The 12,703-nt window shown below is 35.2% G+C and overlaps 3 protein-coding genes across 6 annotated transcripts; 2 read left to right on the plus strand and 1 right to left on the minus strand.

Annotated features, from left to right (window-relative positions):
- Positions 1 to 37: 37 nt before the first annotated feature.
- LOC105175689 (uncharacterized) lies at positions 38 to 6,113 on the minus strand. 4 transcript variants are annotated; one of them, XM_088876279.1, is made up of 13 exons: positions 5,631 to 6,113; positions 3,650 to 3,700; positions 3,082 to 3,115; positions 2,305 to 2,391; positions 2,157 to 2,208; positions 1,888 to 2,056; positions 1,715 to 1,810; positions 1,475 to 1,535; positions 1,154 to 1,218; positions 972 to 1,046; positions 810 to 888; positions 433 to 599; positions 38 to 260 (listed from the first exon to the last, which is right to left on the minus strand). In XM_088876279.1, the coding sequence occupies exons 1-13, from the start codon at positions 5,736 to 5,738 to the stop codon at positions 237 to 239; spliced, it is 1,068 nt and encodes a 355-aa protein (XP_088732405.1). In that variant the 5' UTR covers positions 5,739 to 6,113; the 3' UTR covers positions 38 to 236. The 4 variants fall into 4 exon arrangements, with proteins under 4 accessions (XP_088732405.1, XP_011096528.1, XP_088732406.1 ...); XM_011098226.3 differs by having other exon boundaries at positions 810 to 885; positions 5,631 to 6,111; XM_088876280.1 differs by lacking the exon at positions 5,631 to 6,113 and adding an exon at positions 4,757 to 4,876.
- A 1,427-nt stretch (positions 6,114 to 7,540) lies between these two features.
- LOC105175724 (agamous-like MADS-box protein AGL29) lies at positions 7,541 to 8,706 on the plus strand. Its single transcript, XM_011098272.3, has 2 exons — positions 7,541 to 8,284; positions 8,468 to 8,706. Exons 1-2 carry the CDS (start codon positions 7,622 to 7,624, stop codon positions 8,567 to 8,569), a joined length of 765 nt encoding a protein of 254 aa, XP_011096574.1. The 5' UTR covers positions 7,541 to 7,621; the 3' UTR covers positions 8,570 to 8,706.
- Positions 8,707 to 11,159: 2,453 nt separating this feature from the next.
- Positions 11,160 to 11,898, plus strand: LOC148784942 (uncharacterized). Its single transcript, XM_088876584.1, has one exon. The coding sequence runs from the start codon at positions 11,285 to 11,287 to the stop codon at positions 11,546 to 11,548; it is 264 nt and encodes an 87-aa protein (XP_088732710.1). The 5' UTR covers positions 11,160 to 11,284; the 3' UTR covers positions 11,549 to 11,898.
- The last annotated feature ends 805 nt before the right edge of the window (positions 11,899 to 12,703 follow it).

Below are 12,703 nucleotides of genomic sequence, written 5' to 3' on the forward strand. Positions count from 1 at the left end.
CAAGATGTCAAGTCTGTATGTCAGGCAACAGGGAAACTTGCTAACAGATTCATTCTCATATATTAAGGAAAAGCTTTCAAGCAGTACCATTTGCAAAATATTGCTAACTATATACAAGTCAGGAGCAGTAGCTATGAGATAGGGGCGGGGATAAGCAGTCTTGCGGCTACACTCCTAACTGCTTTCTAACACAAGCTTTTCTTCTCGCCTTTCTAAGATTAATACTGGACGGTTTTTCATATGGGGCTAGCTCTTGAAACCTGCATTCACATAAAGAAAATGTGCATTAAGGATAGATAACTCAAGGCTCTCTCAAGTATGACCCTCCCACTTGTCATTGTTTCGGAGTAGGTATGACACTAAATAATCACAAGTAATAAAGTCAGATGAGAATATCAGAAAATCAATTTCATCGAAAACAGGCATTAGAACCTGGTTCTGCACACTTGTTGCAGCAGTCCATCGCTGTCCATGGGTTGCTGCTGAACGATCGCTTATAAAGGCCAATGTTGTTCTCGATTGTTCTTGCTTTTTAATCACGAGTGGCGGTGGCAACTCTCTCATCACAAATAGAATAAGGGCTGAGGGCACCGATGAACCTGGAATAATTAGTGGAAAGACGGTGACTGAGAAATTTGAGGTGTCTGAGAGTAGGATATAAGAGAAATTAGGTATTTTCCATGATAATTGAAGTGAATGTAACTAATATTAAAATAGTAAATAAAGATGTTTAAGCACATAAATAACACAACAGTTAGAAGGCCCCAGTACACTACTAAATTATAGAACAAAAGTTTTGAAGAAAATACCTAGGAAATAGTACACAACCAGTAGAAGGGAGGTATAGACACCACTTATCTCTGGTTCATGCCAGTGATAAAACAGCTGCGACATGGACATTCTTAGCCTTAATAGAATTTATATTGTAAAAGGAAATTGATGAAACGATGTAACAGAAAGCAATAACTTACGGGTATATTTGTGCCTATTGCAACTGAAGCACTCGATGCAAAACTTAAAACGGAGACAATGGCCAAACCAGCAACCTGCGATACAGCGGAAGATGACAAAGATTTATTTATAGGGAAAAAGCAACACGTATGGATAAACTGGTTCTATACTAGGAGAATAGTTCTCATAAAGAATGAACTACCTTCCGCATTTCTGATGAAGCCCGATCGGATCTCACTTTTCTCATTTTCAGGAACAATATTAATCCTGAATACCAAATATGATAAATGAAAACAAATCAGATATGCATGAGTAGAAGAGAGATGTGATTTGTGGTGAAAGAGCTCAAAAGTGGCCCTCCTCAAAACCATACGAGTCTTGCCGCAAAACACTTTATCATTGGCAATTTGAAGTGTCTTCTTCTCGACGAAGAACAGACTGGAACTCTATATGAATTTATGCTATTTTCCTTAGTGCTAAACCAAGGGGATAATAATTAGACGTTTGTACTATAGGTGCTCACCATAGCATGCCAAGGCTCCTCCCAGCAAAAGCACGATCACGGCAACAAGATCTACATATACCTACATTTTGGTAAAAAATTGCCAACATGTTGAAGGGTCGTCACCAGAGAGGATAAGAATTTTCACCAAAGCCAAATTGATGCTGATGCATCCATTAGAGCCACAGTTAAGGAGCAAGATAACAGAATGTGCATGCAGTGTAATATAATAATGTAAAGCAAAGAGCCATAAATACTTGCCTCAGCAACAATTGCAGGGTTGATAGGACTCTTTCTCATCCCAACCCACATCAACACAGAACATGCTACCGTTATTGCAAAAACTATCACAGTAACCTGGTGAAATTTTGAAATCGGATGAGATAAAAGGTGGATTATAAAAAATTCCAAAGAACTAAAAGTTGCTTCAGTACCAGAATCACAATTTTTTGACGGCTTCCTATAGGAAACGACCTAAAGCTGCAACATCTACGGCGATCATTGACATTAGAATCATTTGGATTCAGCTTCTCCAACAGCGCTACCTGGTAGCTACATCCTTCATCTTCATCATCGTCATTTGACTCATGGCAAAGGTCAACCCTGCAAACCATCAATTCAGAATGAGAATTATCTTCACTTAATGATACAAAACAAGTAGAAACGTAAGTATTAATTTGTTAAGATAAGGTAGAAAAGTTACCAAAACGACAACAGTAGAAGAAATGCTGCAACAAACAGAATTTTGGGGAAGGCTGCAAATGATAATATATGGTAAACATCGGTTAATACTGTGATCATGGAAACTGAAAAAATCATATAAATCACACAACAGACAGGTAATTTCCTACCCATGACCATGAAACCGCAGGAATGAGACCAACAAGTCCAACCTTTGCAAGCAGCAACAAGATTCAACACAAAGTAAAGGAAATAACCTGCATTGAAAATTACCATGAGTTATTGAAGACTATAGTAAAAAGCTTAATCAATATTGGTAAGCATTCCCACAAAGCAGCTTCAGACAGAGGTAAATGATCGTACAGAGATTCTTTGTCATGAAGACCATGATTAATACAATACAGAGTAACATAAAATGTAGCTATCATCGGCTGCTCAAGCCAGCAGTACAATTGCTCAGATTGAGCAACATTCTCCATATGGACTTTTCTTCTGTCTGCAATGGTCCTAGATTGTCAAAGAAGCACACACCAGGGATACCAAGAATCAAGGAAATCATGTTAGGAGATACAAGTGCTGACATATACAAGTGCTCGTGCTCAGATATACAAGTATTAACTGAGCTCAGAAATCTGCATTTCATTCAGAAAAAATAAAATTATTGTATTAAAAATGCTAAATTCATACTTCATAGAAAAAGGGGCAAACATCGACTTAATTCTAAACAAGATATACCTGAGAAGGAGGACCAAACATTGGCCACAAAACATATATAAGGCATCCAGAAATATTAAGGTAACTGCCATGTTCAAACTGTAACAGTTGCCAGAAAGTATAAAGAAAAGAAATTCCTACAAATGCAGCATGCTGCCATGTATATCACATTCAGAATTGCATCAACTGAAAGACCTTCTAAAATGCAGTAATCTTAAAGCAGTAGAGCTCACCCAAATTAGATGATCCAATCAACAGATGGAAGACCTGAAGTAGGAGAACCATTTTTACCGGTCAAGAATTCAATAAATTAAAAATATACCATGCAAAATTTTACCAGTTTCTAATATCTGCACCACAAAAACAAGCTACATCTAAACAATAAATTATGTGGAGCACACAAAATTAAATGGTTTCAGGGAATGCCATGGGACGATCCACTCTAGAATTATGATACGAACTTAAATTGTTAATATGGTAGCAGATTGAAGAGCAGCATCGGAGAGTGATATCATTCCATAACTGATATAGAATCCTTACAAAATTGTCAGTGCGAATCAAAATCATTTTAGAAAAAAATCAAGAACAGTGAATATCTGAGACCACCTAACCAATAGGAAATACACTAAGGTAAACACAAACCATGACGAAGATTACTGATCCAGCTTAATCCATCTTATCCAACAGTTAAGAAAAATCACATAAAAACTAGTCTCCATTTTATAGCATGACTCAAGGCCCAATAGTTGCACACAGCCAAAAGAATAAGTAACCAGACCAACTGGCGTCATAGAAGCTTACCTTTTGACGAGTCCATCCAAGCTGTGTATTCCTTGAATGAATTCTCATCAACTGGTATAACAAAGGATGGGAAATCCAGTGAGTAAAAAGCAAGCATTAAAGCTACTACTTAAGAGTTAACAAATGCTTAATAAAGAAAGCAATACCTAGTAAGAAACCCACATTACAGAAAGGTTTCAGCATTATCTATAAAATGATAAAAGTAGAACATAGCTTTTTCTAGAAATTTACATCTAAAATCAATTGAAAACACAACTTGATCAAACACATGAGCAAGACTAAAAATATTAAGCAACTGATTCAAACTATAGCAGGAAAACATCATTGAAGCTTTTCCTGATGAAAAACAAAAATATTTGTTAAGAAATCGATTTAGCAACTTCAGATAGCAGCTGGTAAAAGGTTTTTTTGGTTTTACTTGAATTAAGTCCCGAGTAAGTAGCATCATGCTAACTTTCTCAGTTGACCATTTTGGTAAAATACGATATTTCAAGATTTCTATTTTACTTGGATTAAGTTGCAAGAAAAGTGGGAGTATCATGCTAAAATTGCTCGATTGGACATGTTGATGAAATAGACGATATTTTCAGGATTTTTATTTACTTGAATTAACTAACAAGTAAAGCAGGTGACATCATGCTAAACTTTCGTCAGTTAACATTTTAATAGAACAGACACTGCTTCTCAAGAGTTTTTTTTTTTTTTTTTTATTTATTGGTTGCAAGTAAAGCGGGCAGCATCAAGCTAAACTTTCTTGGTTATCATTTTGAAAAATAGAAAATGTTTTCAATAAAGAAATCTCCCATTGCAACCAAAACCTTCACGTGAAAGAAAGAAAAATCTAGCTAAATATGAGAAACAAACTTATACTAATAGCACGTAACTGGCAAGCATATCTACCACACTATGGGAATCATTTAAAACATCTAGAAAAACTTATGCATCTGGTCATAACATAAATAATCAATCCAAAGTATGGAGCGATTGTGAATCATGTGAACCAACTAACCATCCTTAGAATACGTAATAAAGGCAGCACCGAAGGAAGTGCCACACAGAAAACGCGTTTAACAGCTGTATCAGTACTCATCACCAGGCACTACATACCGAGACTGGCCATTATGGCGTGATTGCACATCCATTGCCTCGCAACTAACATTTAACAACAGCTATGGCAGCATTCCCCGAGGTATTTTGGCAGCTACTGCCGCGCGTGAAAATACCTGAGGTATTTTGACAGCTATTACTATATTCCTTCAGCTATTATGCCAGCTACCACGTTATCAACGCCACCGAAAAATACAAGCTTTACAGGGAATCTTCACCGCTAAAAAACTTTACAGATAACAATGAGTTCAAAAACCCAACCATGAATCTATGATCAATGGGTGACCTCCATTATTACAATCCTTCACTCCTTGACAGAATTGCAAGAACATCAAGCTCCCAAAGTATGGAAAAGTTATAAAGATTAATGATTAAACAGATTTCGATTCACTATCGAAATTGAAGGAAATCCTCTTTATATTTAAATGTAAGAGATTCACATTACCAACTAACAACCTTGATCTGTTGCTGCAAAACAATATGTCTTCATACAATAAAAAGTGATTACAATTGTTAAATAGACCTCAGTCACACTCATAATATGATTGTGATTTGCTCAATATTTTTGAGCAATTTGTCATTTACTATCAACTAAAGACATAATCCTCAAATCCTAGATTCAAGAAAATACTCAAATAGTCTCTCTTCCCCAACTGAACCAAAACCAAAACTAGGAAAATTGAAAAAGCCAACCACGAAAACCAGAACCCCAGAAATTAGTTCAAGTGTGATTCTCACTCCATGAAACTCTTCCAAAATAAAGAGAGCATCAAGAAACACAAGAAACCCGACTTCACAATGAAAAAGAATCAATGCATCCACAAACCTACCTACACGCAGCAATAAGAAATAAGAAAGAGAAACAAATAACTACCTGATAGAAAGCAAGAAACGCAATCAGACCATCAACAAAAGCAAGACCCACATTCACTCCGACCACGGCCTCCGGATAGCACCTCCTCCCCTCCCTCAATTCCAACATTTTATTTTCTCTTAATATTCCCTCTTCCTTTCAAACCATACAACACAAACACACACAAACTAATCCTCGGTGTGTGTTCGTAGCGTATAAACACACTGAAGAAACAGGCCAATGTAAGAGGCAAGATTTTGTTAGAGTGATTCTGCGGGCGGGGAACAAGTGCGGACAGAGAGTGCTGTGTGTGTATCCTGGTGAAGAAGTAAGCGAGGAAAGGAAGAATGGTGGTGGGCAAGTATCGGAGAGGATATCTTTTCTGGGTTTAGAATTGTTCCATTAGTATCTTTGTCTACAGATCTGCTTGTTGTGGGATTCCCCCACCCCACTCCTCTCCACCCCTGCCCCCTTTATACTCTCTCTCTCTCTAAAATGGGTTCTTTCTGTATATATATATATTGTGTTTTGGTAGTATAGTAATAGTAGATGGGTGGCAGCAGGTTTAGTAATAAATCCATATATATTTTCTTAAGTATTTAGACTTGACCAAATAGAAAGAGTCGTCGTTTGGGAAGAGGCGCATGGACATCTAGTCCTATGATTTCAGACACGCGCCGGTTGTTTGTTTTCTTTTTTTTTTTTTTTTTGGAAAAAAAGAAAATATATTTTCTGATATTTGATTTTGAGAGTGTTTGTCCCAGTTTTAGAAAAATACTTTTTAATTTTTAATTTTAAAAAAAAGTTATACTTTTAAGATATTCACGACGACCATTTTTACTTTTGAAATTATTAAAAAAAATACTTTTTAAATTAAGAAATAAAAATATTCTTAAATAGTACTGCTACCTATTTTGATTTTTTTATAAATAAATTCAATTTTCTTTTAGCGTTTGAAAATTGAATGTATTACTATCTCTCCATCTATAAATAGAAAATGTTGGACTTTAAACTCAACCCAACACCTATTGGATTGGGGTAGCCCCATGGGCCATATTATAGCCCACATATATAATTTATCATTACCTCCGAAATAATGATTTATTTACATAAATCACCTATGTCTTTAACATAATTACATTAATCGCTCGTAACAGCAAAAATATAGAAATATTTGTATAATAATATTAATGTATCGAGGGGTGCATGTTTAATTGGTTCGAACAGTTGTACATCATTTTTTTATTACGTTCAGTTTCCAAGCCCGTAATATAACATTAATATATATTCCCATCAAAAGAAAATTTACCATTGCTTATTTTAATTACTATGGATTAAAAATCATGATAAATAATTATTAGTAATCATGATTAAATAGAATCAATACAAAAACTCAGCTTATTCGTTACAGCAAATATTTTAACTACACTTAAAAAATCACTACAAATGCAAATATTGTGTGGTCGTGGTCAATGATTATTTTCAACGACTACTTCTTTTTAATTAGAATAATTAATTATAATTAAATATTATATTTGTTCTAGTTTTCGAAACCATACTTGCTTATCAGGTTTCATTGTAACCAAGCTATCTATGTTATAACACTGGGTCGCATCATTCCAAGAAAAATAGCAGAATTAGTTCAAAGAAATGTAGTTAAACATGATTAATTAAATCCCGTGAATAGTAATAAAAATGGGAAAATTAAGATTAAATAAAATTGGAGGTTTGTGGTATGTAGAAAATCGATATAATTAAGTTTATTTCCTGTTATTAATTAGTTAAAACTCGGAAAAGGAAAGCTACTAGTTGGATGTGTATAGTGGGGAAAATTTAGGGAGGTAGTAGGGGTACAATCAATACGATATGGTAATAAAAAATACACTTTCCTTAATTTCTTAAAAACTCCTGCACCCTCCTCCTATTTATAAATATGCAACTATATATGTATATCCACTCCCAGATAAACAAATAGCTAGATTTTCTTCTTTTCTTTTTCCTCTGGATCGGCCATGGATGACGATGCAGCAATCAAGAAAACGTTGGGCCGGAGGAAGATCGAAATCAAGAAAATCGAGAAGAAAACGAGTTTGCAAGTGACATTCACGAAACGTCGAATGGGTTTGTTCAGAAAAGCCAGTGAACTCAGCGTTCTATGTGGTGCGGAGATTGCGATCCTCGTGAAGTCACCGGCGGAAAGGATTTTCGCGTTTGGCCATCCGTCTGTCGAAACTCTGATCGACCGTTTCCAAAGAGGGATAGCTCTTTCACCCGAGACGGGTACGAGTTCAAACGGGCAGACTGTCGGTGGTGAAGACGGTATTAGAAGTAAGTATGAGGAGAGCGTGAGAAGACTGGAGATGGAAAGGAGGGTGTTGAAGGAAAAGGAGAGTAGCGGTGGAGAGGGGAGGGAATTCTGGTTCGACGAACCCCTTGAGGGTATGGAACTGCATGAACTGGAGGAGTACGTGGAAGCATTGGAAGAGCTGAGGGATAACGTTCTTCGTAGAGTGGAGGAGATTGAGAAACGGAGACCCAGTGCTTTGGCTACTACTGCGTCATCATCAAATCAGTTGGCTAATTCCCTAAATCAAGATGATGATCAAGGTTTTGGTTTTGGTTTTGACTTTCCTGCAGCAGGATTGCCGATTGAGTTCAACGATCAAGATTTTCACGTGAGTATTTTAGGGTTTTGGGGTGTAGGGTTAGGGTTTAATTTTCTTGCAAGACCCCAGTTAAATTCGGCTGAAATTTCAGTGTCTGGAAATACTGTTGTTTGAGTTTTTATCGGATTATGTATGCGTGTGTGTGTGTTGTTTTATATGTAGTTTAATTAGGTTGTGGTATTAATTTTGCAGGGAGGAATTAGAAGTTCAGTTGATGAGGGCTTGAAAGTGGAGAGTGCTGATGATGATCATCCATTGATATTGGACAGTACTGCTTCAGGTTACTATATATAGTGCAGGAATTAGTTGAGGTCCTTAGTAGGATAAATGTGTGAACATTATGCACAACCTTAGTTTTTGTGAACTTGAATGTCTGATTATATATAAAAAAACATAAATTAATCTAAATTCTATAGAAAAACGTAGTTTTATTATTTTTTTCCATTATGATTTTAAATAAAAGTATAAATACTCACTTGCAACGTAACAGATTGAATTAATAAACAATAAAATACATAATAAACAAGAATTAGGTACTATTAAAATAGAAAAATATATATTGACATACATAAAACTCATCAAAATCATAACCTTTTATCAAGTGAAAAGTCGCACTTCCGGACGTACGACGACCGGTTGCAACCCCGACCATGATTAACAAACAAGATCAATAATGAATTACACAAATTATATATATTAATTAATATACAAGATGATATGATAGTTGGCTTAAGAATATTTTATAGCAAGTGCGGGATTTATATATATCTATACTATTATAAAGAGAAGGAGACTTACCACTTATGCAAAAAATTATGTTTCACTAAAATACCCTTCAAGTTAATTTAATTTTACCTACTCTCTTTAGCAATAATACACCAAAATATTATTTATACTATATAAAAAGAAAAGGCAGTTTTATCTTATAAACGGTGGTTATGATACCGCAACATCAATTATATTGCTATGCCAATAATACCCCTTAGTTGATTTTCTTTTTTTCTCTTTTTTGTTTTTTGAAATACGATGTGTTAGTTTATATATAATTTTTTTTATTCATAATATATTTTAAAATATAAAATATTATTTATTATATATACGCAAAAACGACAATATTTAAAGAAAAGGTAAAGATTGGATCTTAAGACAAGGAGCTGTAGGTAAGAATAGAATATTGTAATTAAATAAATTCATATATATATATATATATATATATTCCAGCCAAGATTTTCGTTAAAAGCCAAAGATGAAGTTGGCAATGATCGATGGTGTCTGTCACACTCACACACATTATATATAATAGGTAGACCAAACACAGACATTTGAGAGTTTTATTAGGACAGATGGGGAGTTAGGGAAGTTTTATTGAATGGAGAAACTCAGAACTGTACAGGCTGGTCGACCATGCAGCACTTTCAGCAATTTCTTCCAATTGTTACCATAAAGTTTGACACCAAGGCAATATATATACCACTAAAATTATTTGGTTGATCCAAACGAGGATGAGCTTTAATTAATTAGGTTGTCCGGAATTCTGGTAATTGGTCCATGCCTGTAATATAATTTGATATATTCATCAAGAATCTTAAATATTAACTCTTTAATATTATAACTATCTTATTTAATATAAGATTATCTAAATTAAACAGGTCAAAGTAAGCAAGTCTTGTCCCACGAAACAATATATATTGGACACTCGAGTAATATTCTCAATAATTAGCTACATATATAGTAACGTCATCTCTTGTAATATTTGGATACATTATCGAAACATTGTCTTAGCCCCTACCAAATATACCTTTGAAAATATTAACAAGTGGTATCTTTCATCTATTTCATTTTTTATTACTAAAATGAATTTTATGTCGTTGATATTCATATATCGATAGTGCACATAAATTAATCGTATGATCATCTATATTAATATATAAAAAAAATATTCCGCTCTCACAAACGGTGATCAATGACATCTATGCATATATGTCATTTTTGGAGTGAAGCTTGAGAACATAGCTAGGGAAAAACCCAAGAAAGATAGGTTTGGTCATTGGTGGAATAATGTAGTGGGTTCAAAAGCAATGAGAATTCCAACTCTTTCCTATCATACATTTGTTCCTTTTGTGCTCTTTCTCTTTTACCACCAAAAAAGCTTCAATCCCAAATGAATATTTGGAAATGCTTTCTGTAGTAAAGAGATTCTGTCCACCTGCCTTCACACTTCAACTCAACCTCTGCGTCATGATTGAGAGACTGCCTTCCAAAACTCCAAATTAATGACCACATTTAATTATATATGACTATTTTTATTCGTCCACCGCAAAATTAATATTTCAAATATTTACTTCAAGATATTGTGATGTGTAGATTCGTTATTTGCTTTATGTCTGTCTTATTTATTAAACAAAAAAGACAAATATGAAAAAGATACTATTCCATTTAATTTTTAATTGAAAATTTGAATATATCTTTAAATTCAATGAATTTTGTTTGGATTTATCGCGATTGAAATATTATCATTCAATTCCCATCTTGTTAGAATATCATCCCCTGATTTTTTTTTTCAAATTATTTAAATTTTCTAAAAATGCGTCAAGTTTTCGATGTACCTGTTGATCATGAAGCTGCAGCAATTACAGTATACTCTGGAGTGGAAGTAGTGAAAACACCCTGGAAATAGTAGTATAAGTTTTTATTTTTATTTTTCTACTTTTCCTTTTTGCTTCCAACGGGCGCACGACATCCAACCCCCCTTCACCCACGAAAACGCGGAACCGTTACACTCACGCCCCTCTTCTTGGGGGCCCAGAGGAACCAACTTTTCTGTATTTCCCGAATTACCCTCAGAGGTACCTGTTAATTCCGAGCTTCTATTAATTCCAAGGAAACCTTCCGAAAGCACAGAACCCCCAACCAAACTGCTCGAACCAACCAACCAACCCCCCTTCCCCACCAAAACAACACGCACACAATTCCGTCGGATACTTGCACATTTTAGGAGAAAAGAGAATCATGGAGAAGAAGCCTCCGACTTCGAATTCCACTTCGAGTTCGAGTTTCTCCTTCTTCTTCAAGAGGCTAAACAAGATGGGGAGCGGCGGCGGTGCATGGCGGTGGAAGTTGAAGACTTCCGCCGGGTTGCGGTGGAAGAGGCGGTTCAACTTGCACCTTTGGTTTGTTGATGGTTTCCTCTTCAAGATTGTTTCTGTTCTCGAGGGCGTTGTGTTGGTCTCCACGCTCTGTGTCTTCTTTCTCTGTTGCGGATGCCACTTCTGATTTTTCACGCTGCTGATCAATCAATATTCAAATCCCCAATTCTCATTTTTCGAGTCCGGAATCTCGGCACATGGAGATTAGTTTCCATTGTTGCGGTCCCGCTCCTTTCCACTTGGGGTATGGATGCCAGTGCTTGTTAACTGCGGGAATTCGAGTGATATGCTGCTGTTTTTTCATAAATTAGTTTAAATCCCATCTTCACTACTAATGTTGATTATTTCTACTGTAGAGTTTCGTATGTGTTTCTCTTTCTTCTTTTCCTTTTTCCTCCTCCTCTTCTTCTTCAACATGTAATACTGTATTAACTACTAATTTATCTATTAAAAGTTGTGGAAATTTTGCTATTGTAATTTTCCTATTTTTCCGATAAATTCTTCTAATATAACATTTCCAGTGTGAATCTCTTGATTATGAATTGTGGATTCGTGGACGGCACAAATGCAAATTATAAGGCGTTCAATTTGAGGAAACTATCAACACAAAAAATTGAATCTGTGCTTATCAGGTGAGAGGTTTTTCTCTGTTTTAGTATATTAACAACTGAGAACTCTACCGATTGGTTAAGAATTGAATAAAACTTGAGTTTGGAGAAACTAACTAGGTTGGGGGGCGCTCAAATTTTTTCCTATGTATTGTTATGATCATAGAAGTGATACAACACTACACTGTCTTATTCAAGTAGTGAAAATTAAGGTAGTATTAAACTATATAATTATCTTTATGTTTGTTTAACCTTTTCATGTGTGGGTTAATTTGATCTTTACCTGTTTATATTAACATATTAAAATATGATATTCGGACATAGGAGAAATAAAGGCAAAGAGAAAGGAGAGAGGTGAGTAAGAAAGAGAGATTAATATTTTGATGCGAATAGAATCCAATCAAATATTTCATGATTAATTTGTGTGCGTTGCGAGTGAAATTTGGCGTTCAACGGTCGAATGTTACTCGACTAAATTAATCGAGTGACGTAGGGTAGGGGACTGTGAAGAACAGGTTACAGGGTAATACAGTGAGCCTTATTTGTACGCAAAAATTGCAAATGACAGCTAGCTGCAACAACTTGTACCAACCGTTGCTTCTAATTCCTGTATTAGATTTAATGCCCTACTAACCAAGAACAACCAAATAATCTAGAAGACCAATACACACAAG

The sequence above is a fragment of the Sesamum indicum genome, linkage group LG12, assembly GCF_026168435.1.
Source record: "Sesamum indicum cultivar Baizhima isolate 11 linkage group LG12, ASM2616843v1, whole genome shotgun sequence".
NCBI classification, from domain to species: domain Eukaryota; kingdom Viridiplantae; phylum Streptophyta; class Magnoliopsida; order Lamiales; family Pedaliaceae; genus Sesamum; species Sesamum indicum.

Coding starts and splice junctions, on each gene's coding strand:
- LOC105175689 (XM_088876279.1), bottom strand. CDS start 5,738: ATGTTGGAATTGAGGGAGGGGAGGAGGTGCTATCCGGAGGCCGTGGTC. Junction 3,701..5,630: donor CGTTTCTTGCTTTCTATCAG/GTAGTTATTTGT, acceptor TTGTTATACCAG/TTGATGAGAATTCATTCAAG. Junction 3,116..3,649: donor TTGGATGGACTCGTCAAAAG/GTAAGCTTCTAT, acceptor CTCCTACTTCAG/GTCTTCCATCTGTTGATTGG.
- LOC105175724 (XM_011098272.3), top strand. CDS start 7,622: ATGGATGACGATGCAGCAATCAAGAAAACGTTGGGCCGGAGGAAGATC. Junction 8,285..8,467: donor TCAACGATCAAGATTTTCAC/GTGAGTATTTTA, acceptor TTAATTTTGCAG/GGAGGAATTAGAAGTTCAGT.
- LOC148784942 (XM_088876584.1), top strand. CDS start 11,285: ATGGAGAAGAAGCCTCCGACTTCGAATTCCACTTCGAGTTCGAGTTTC.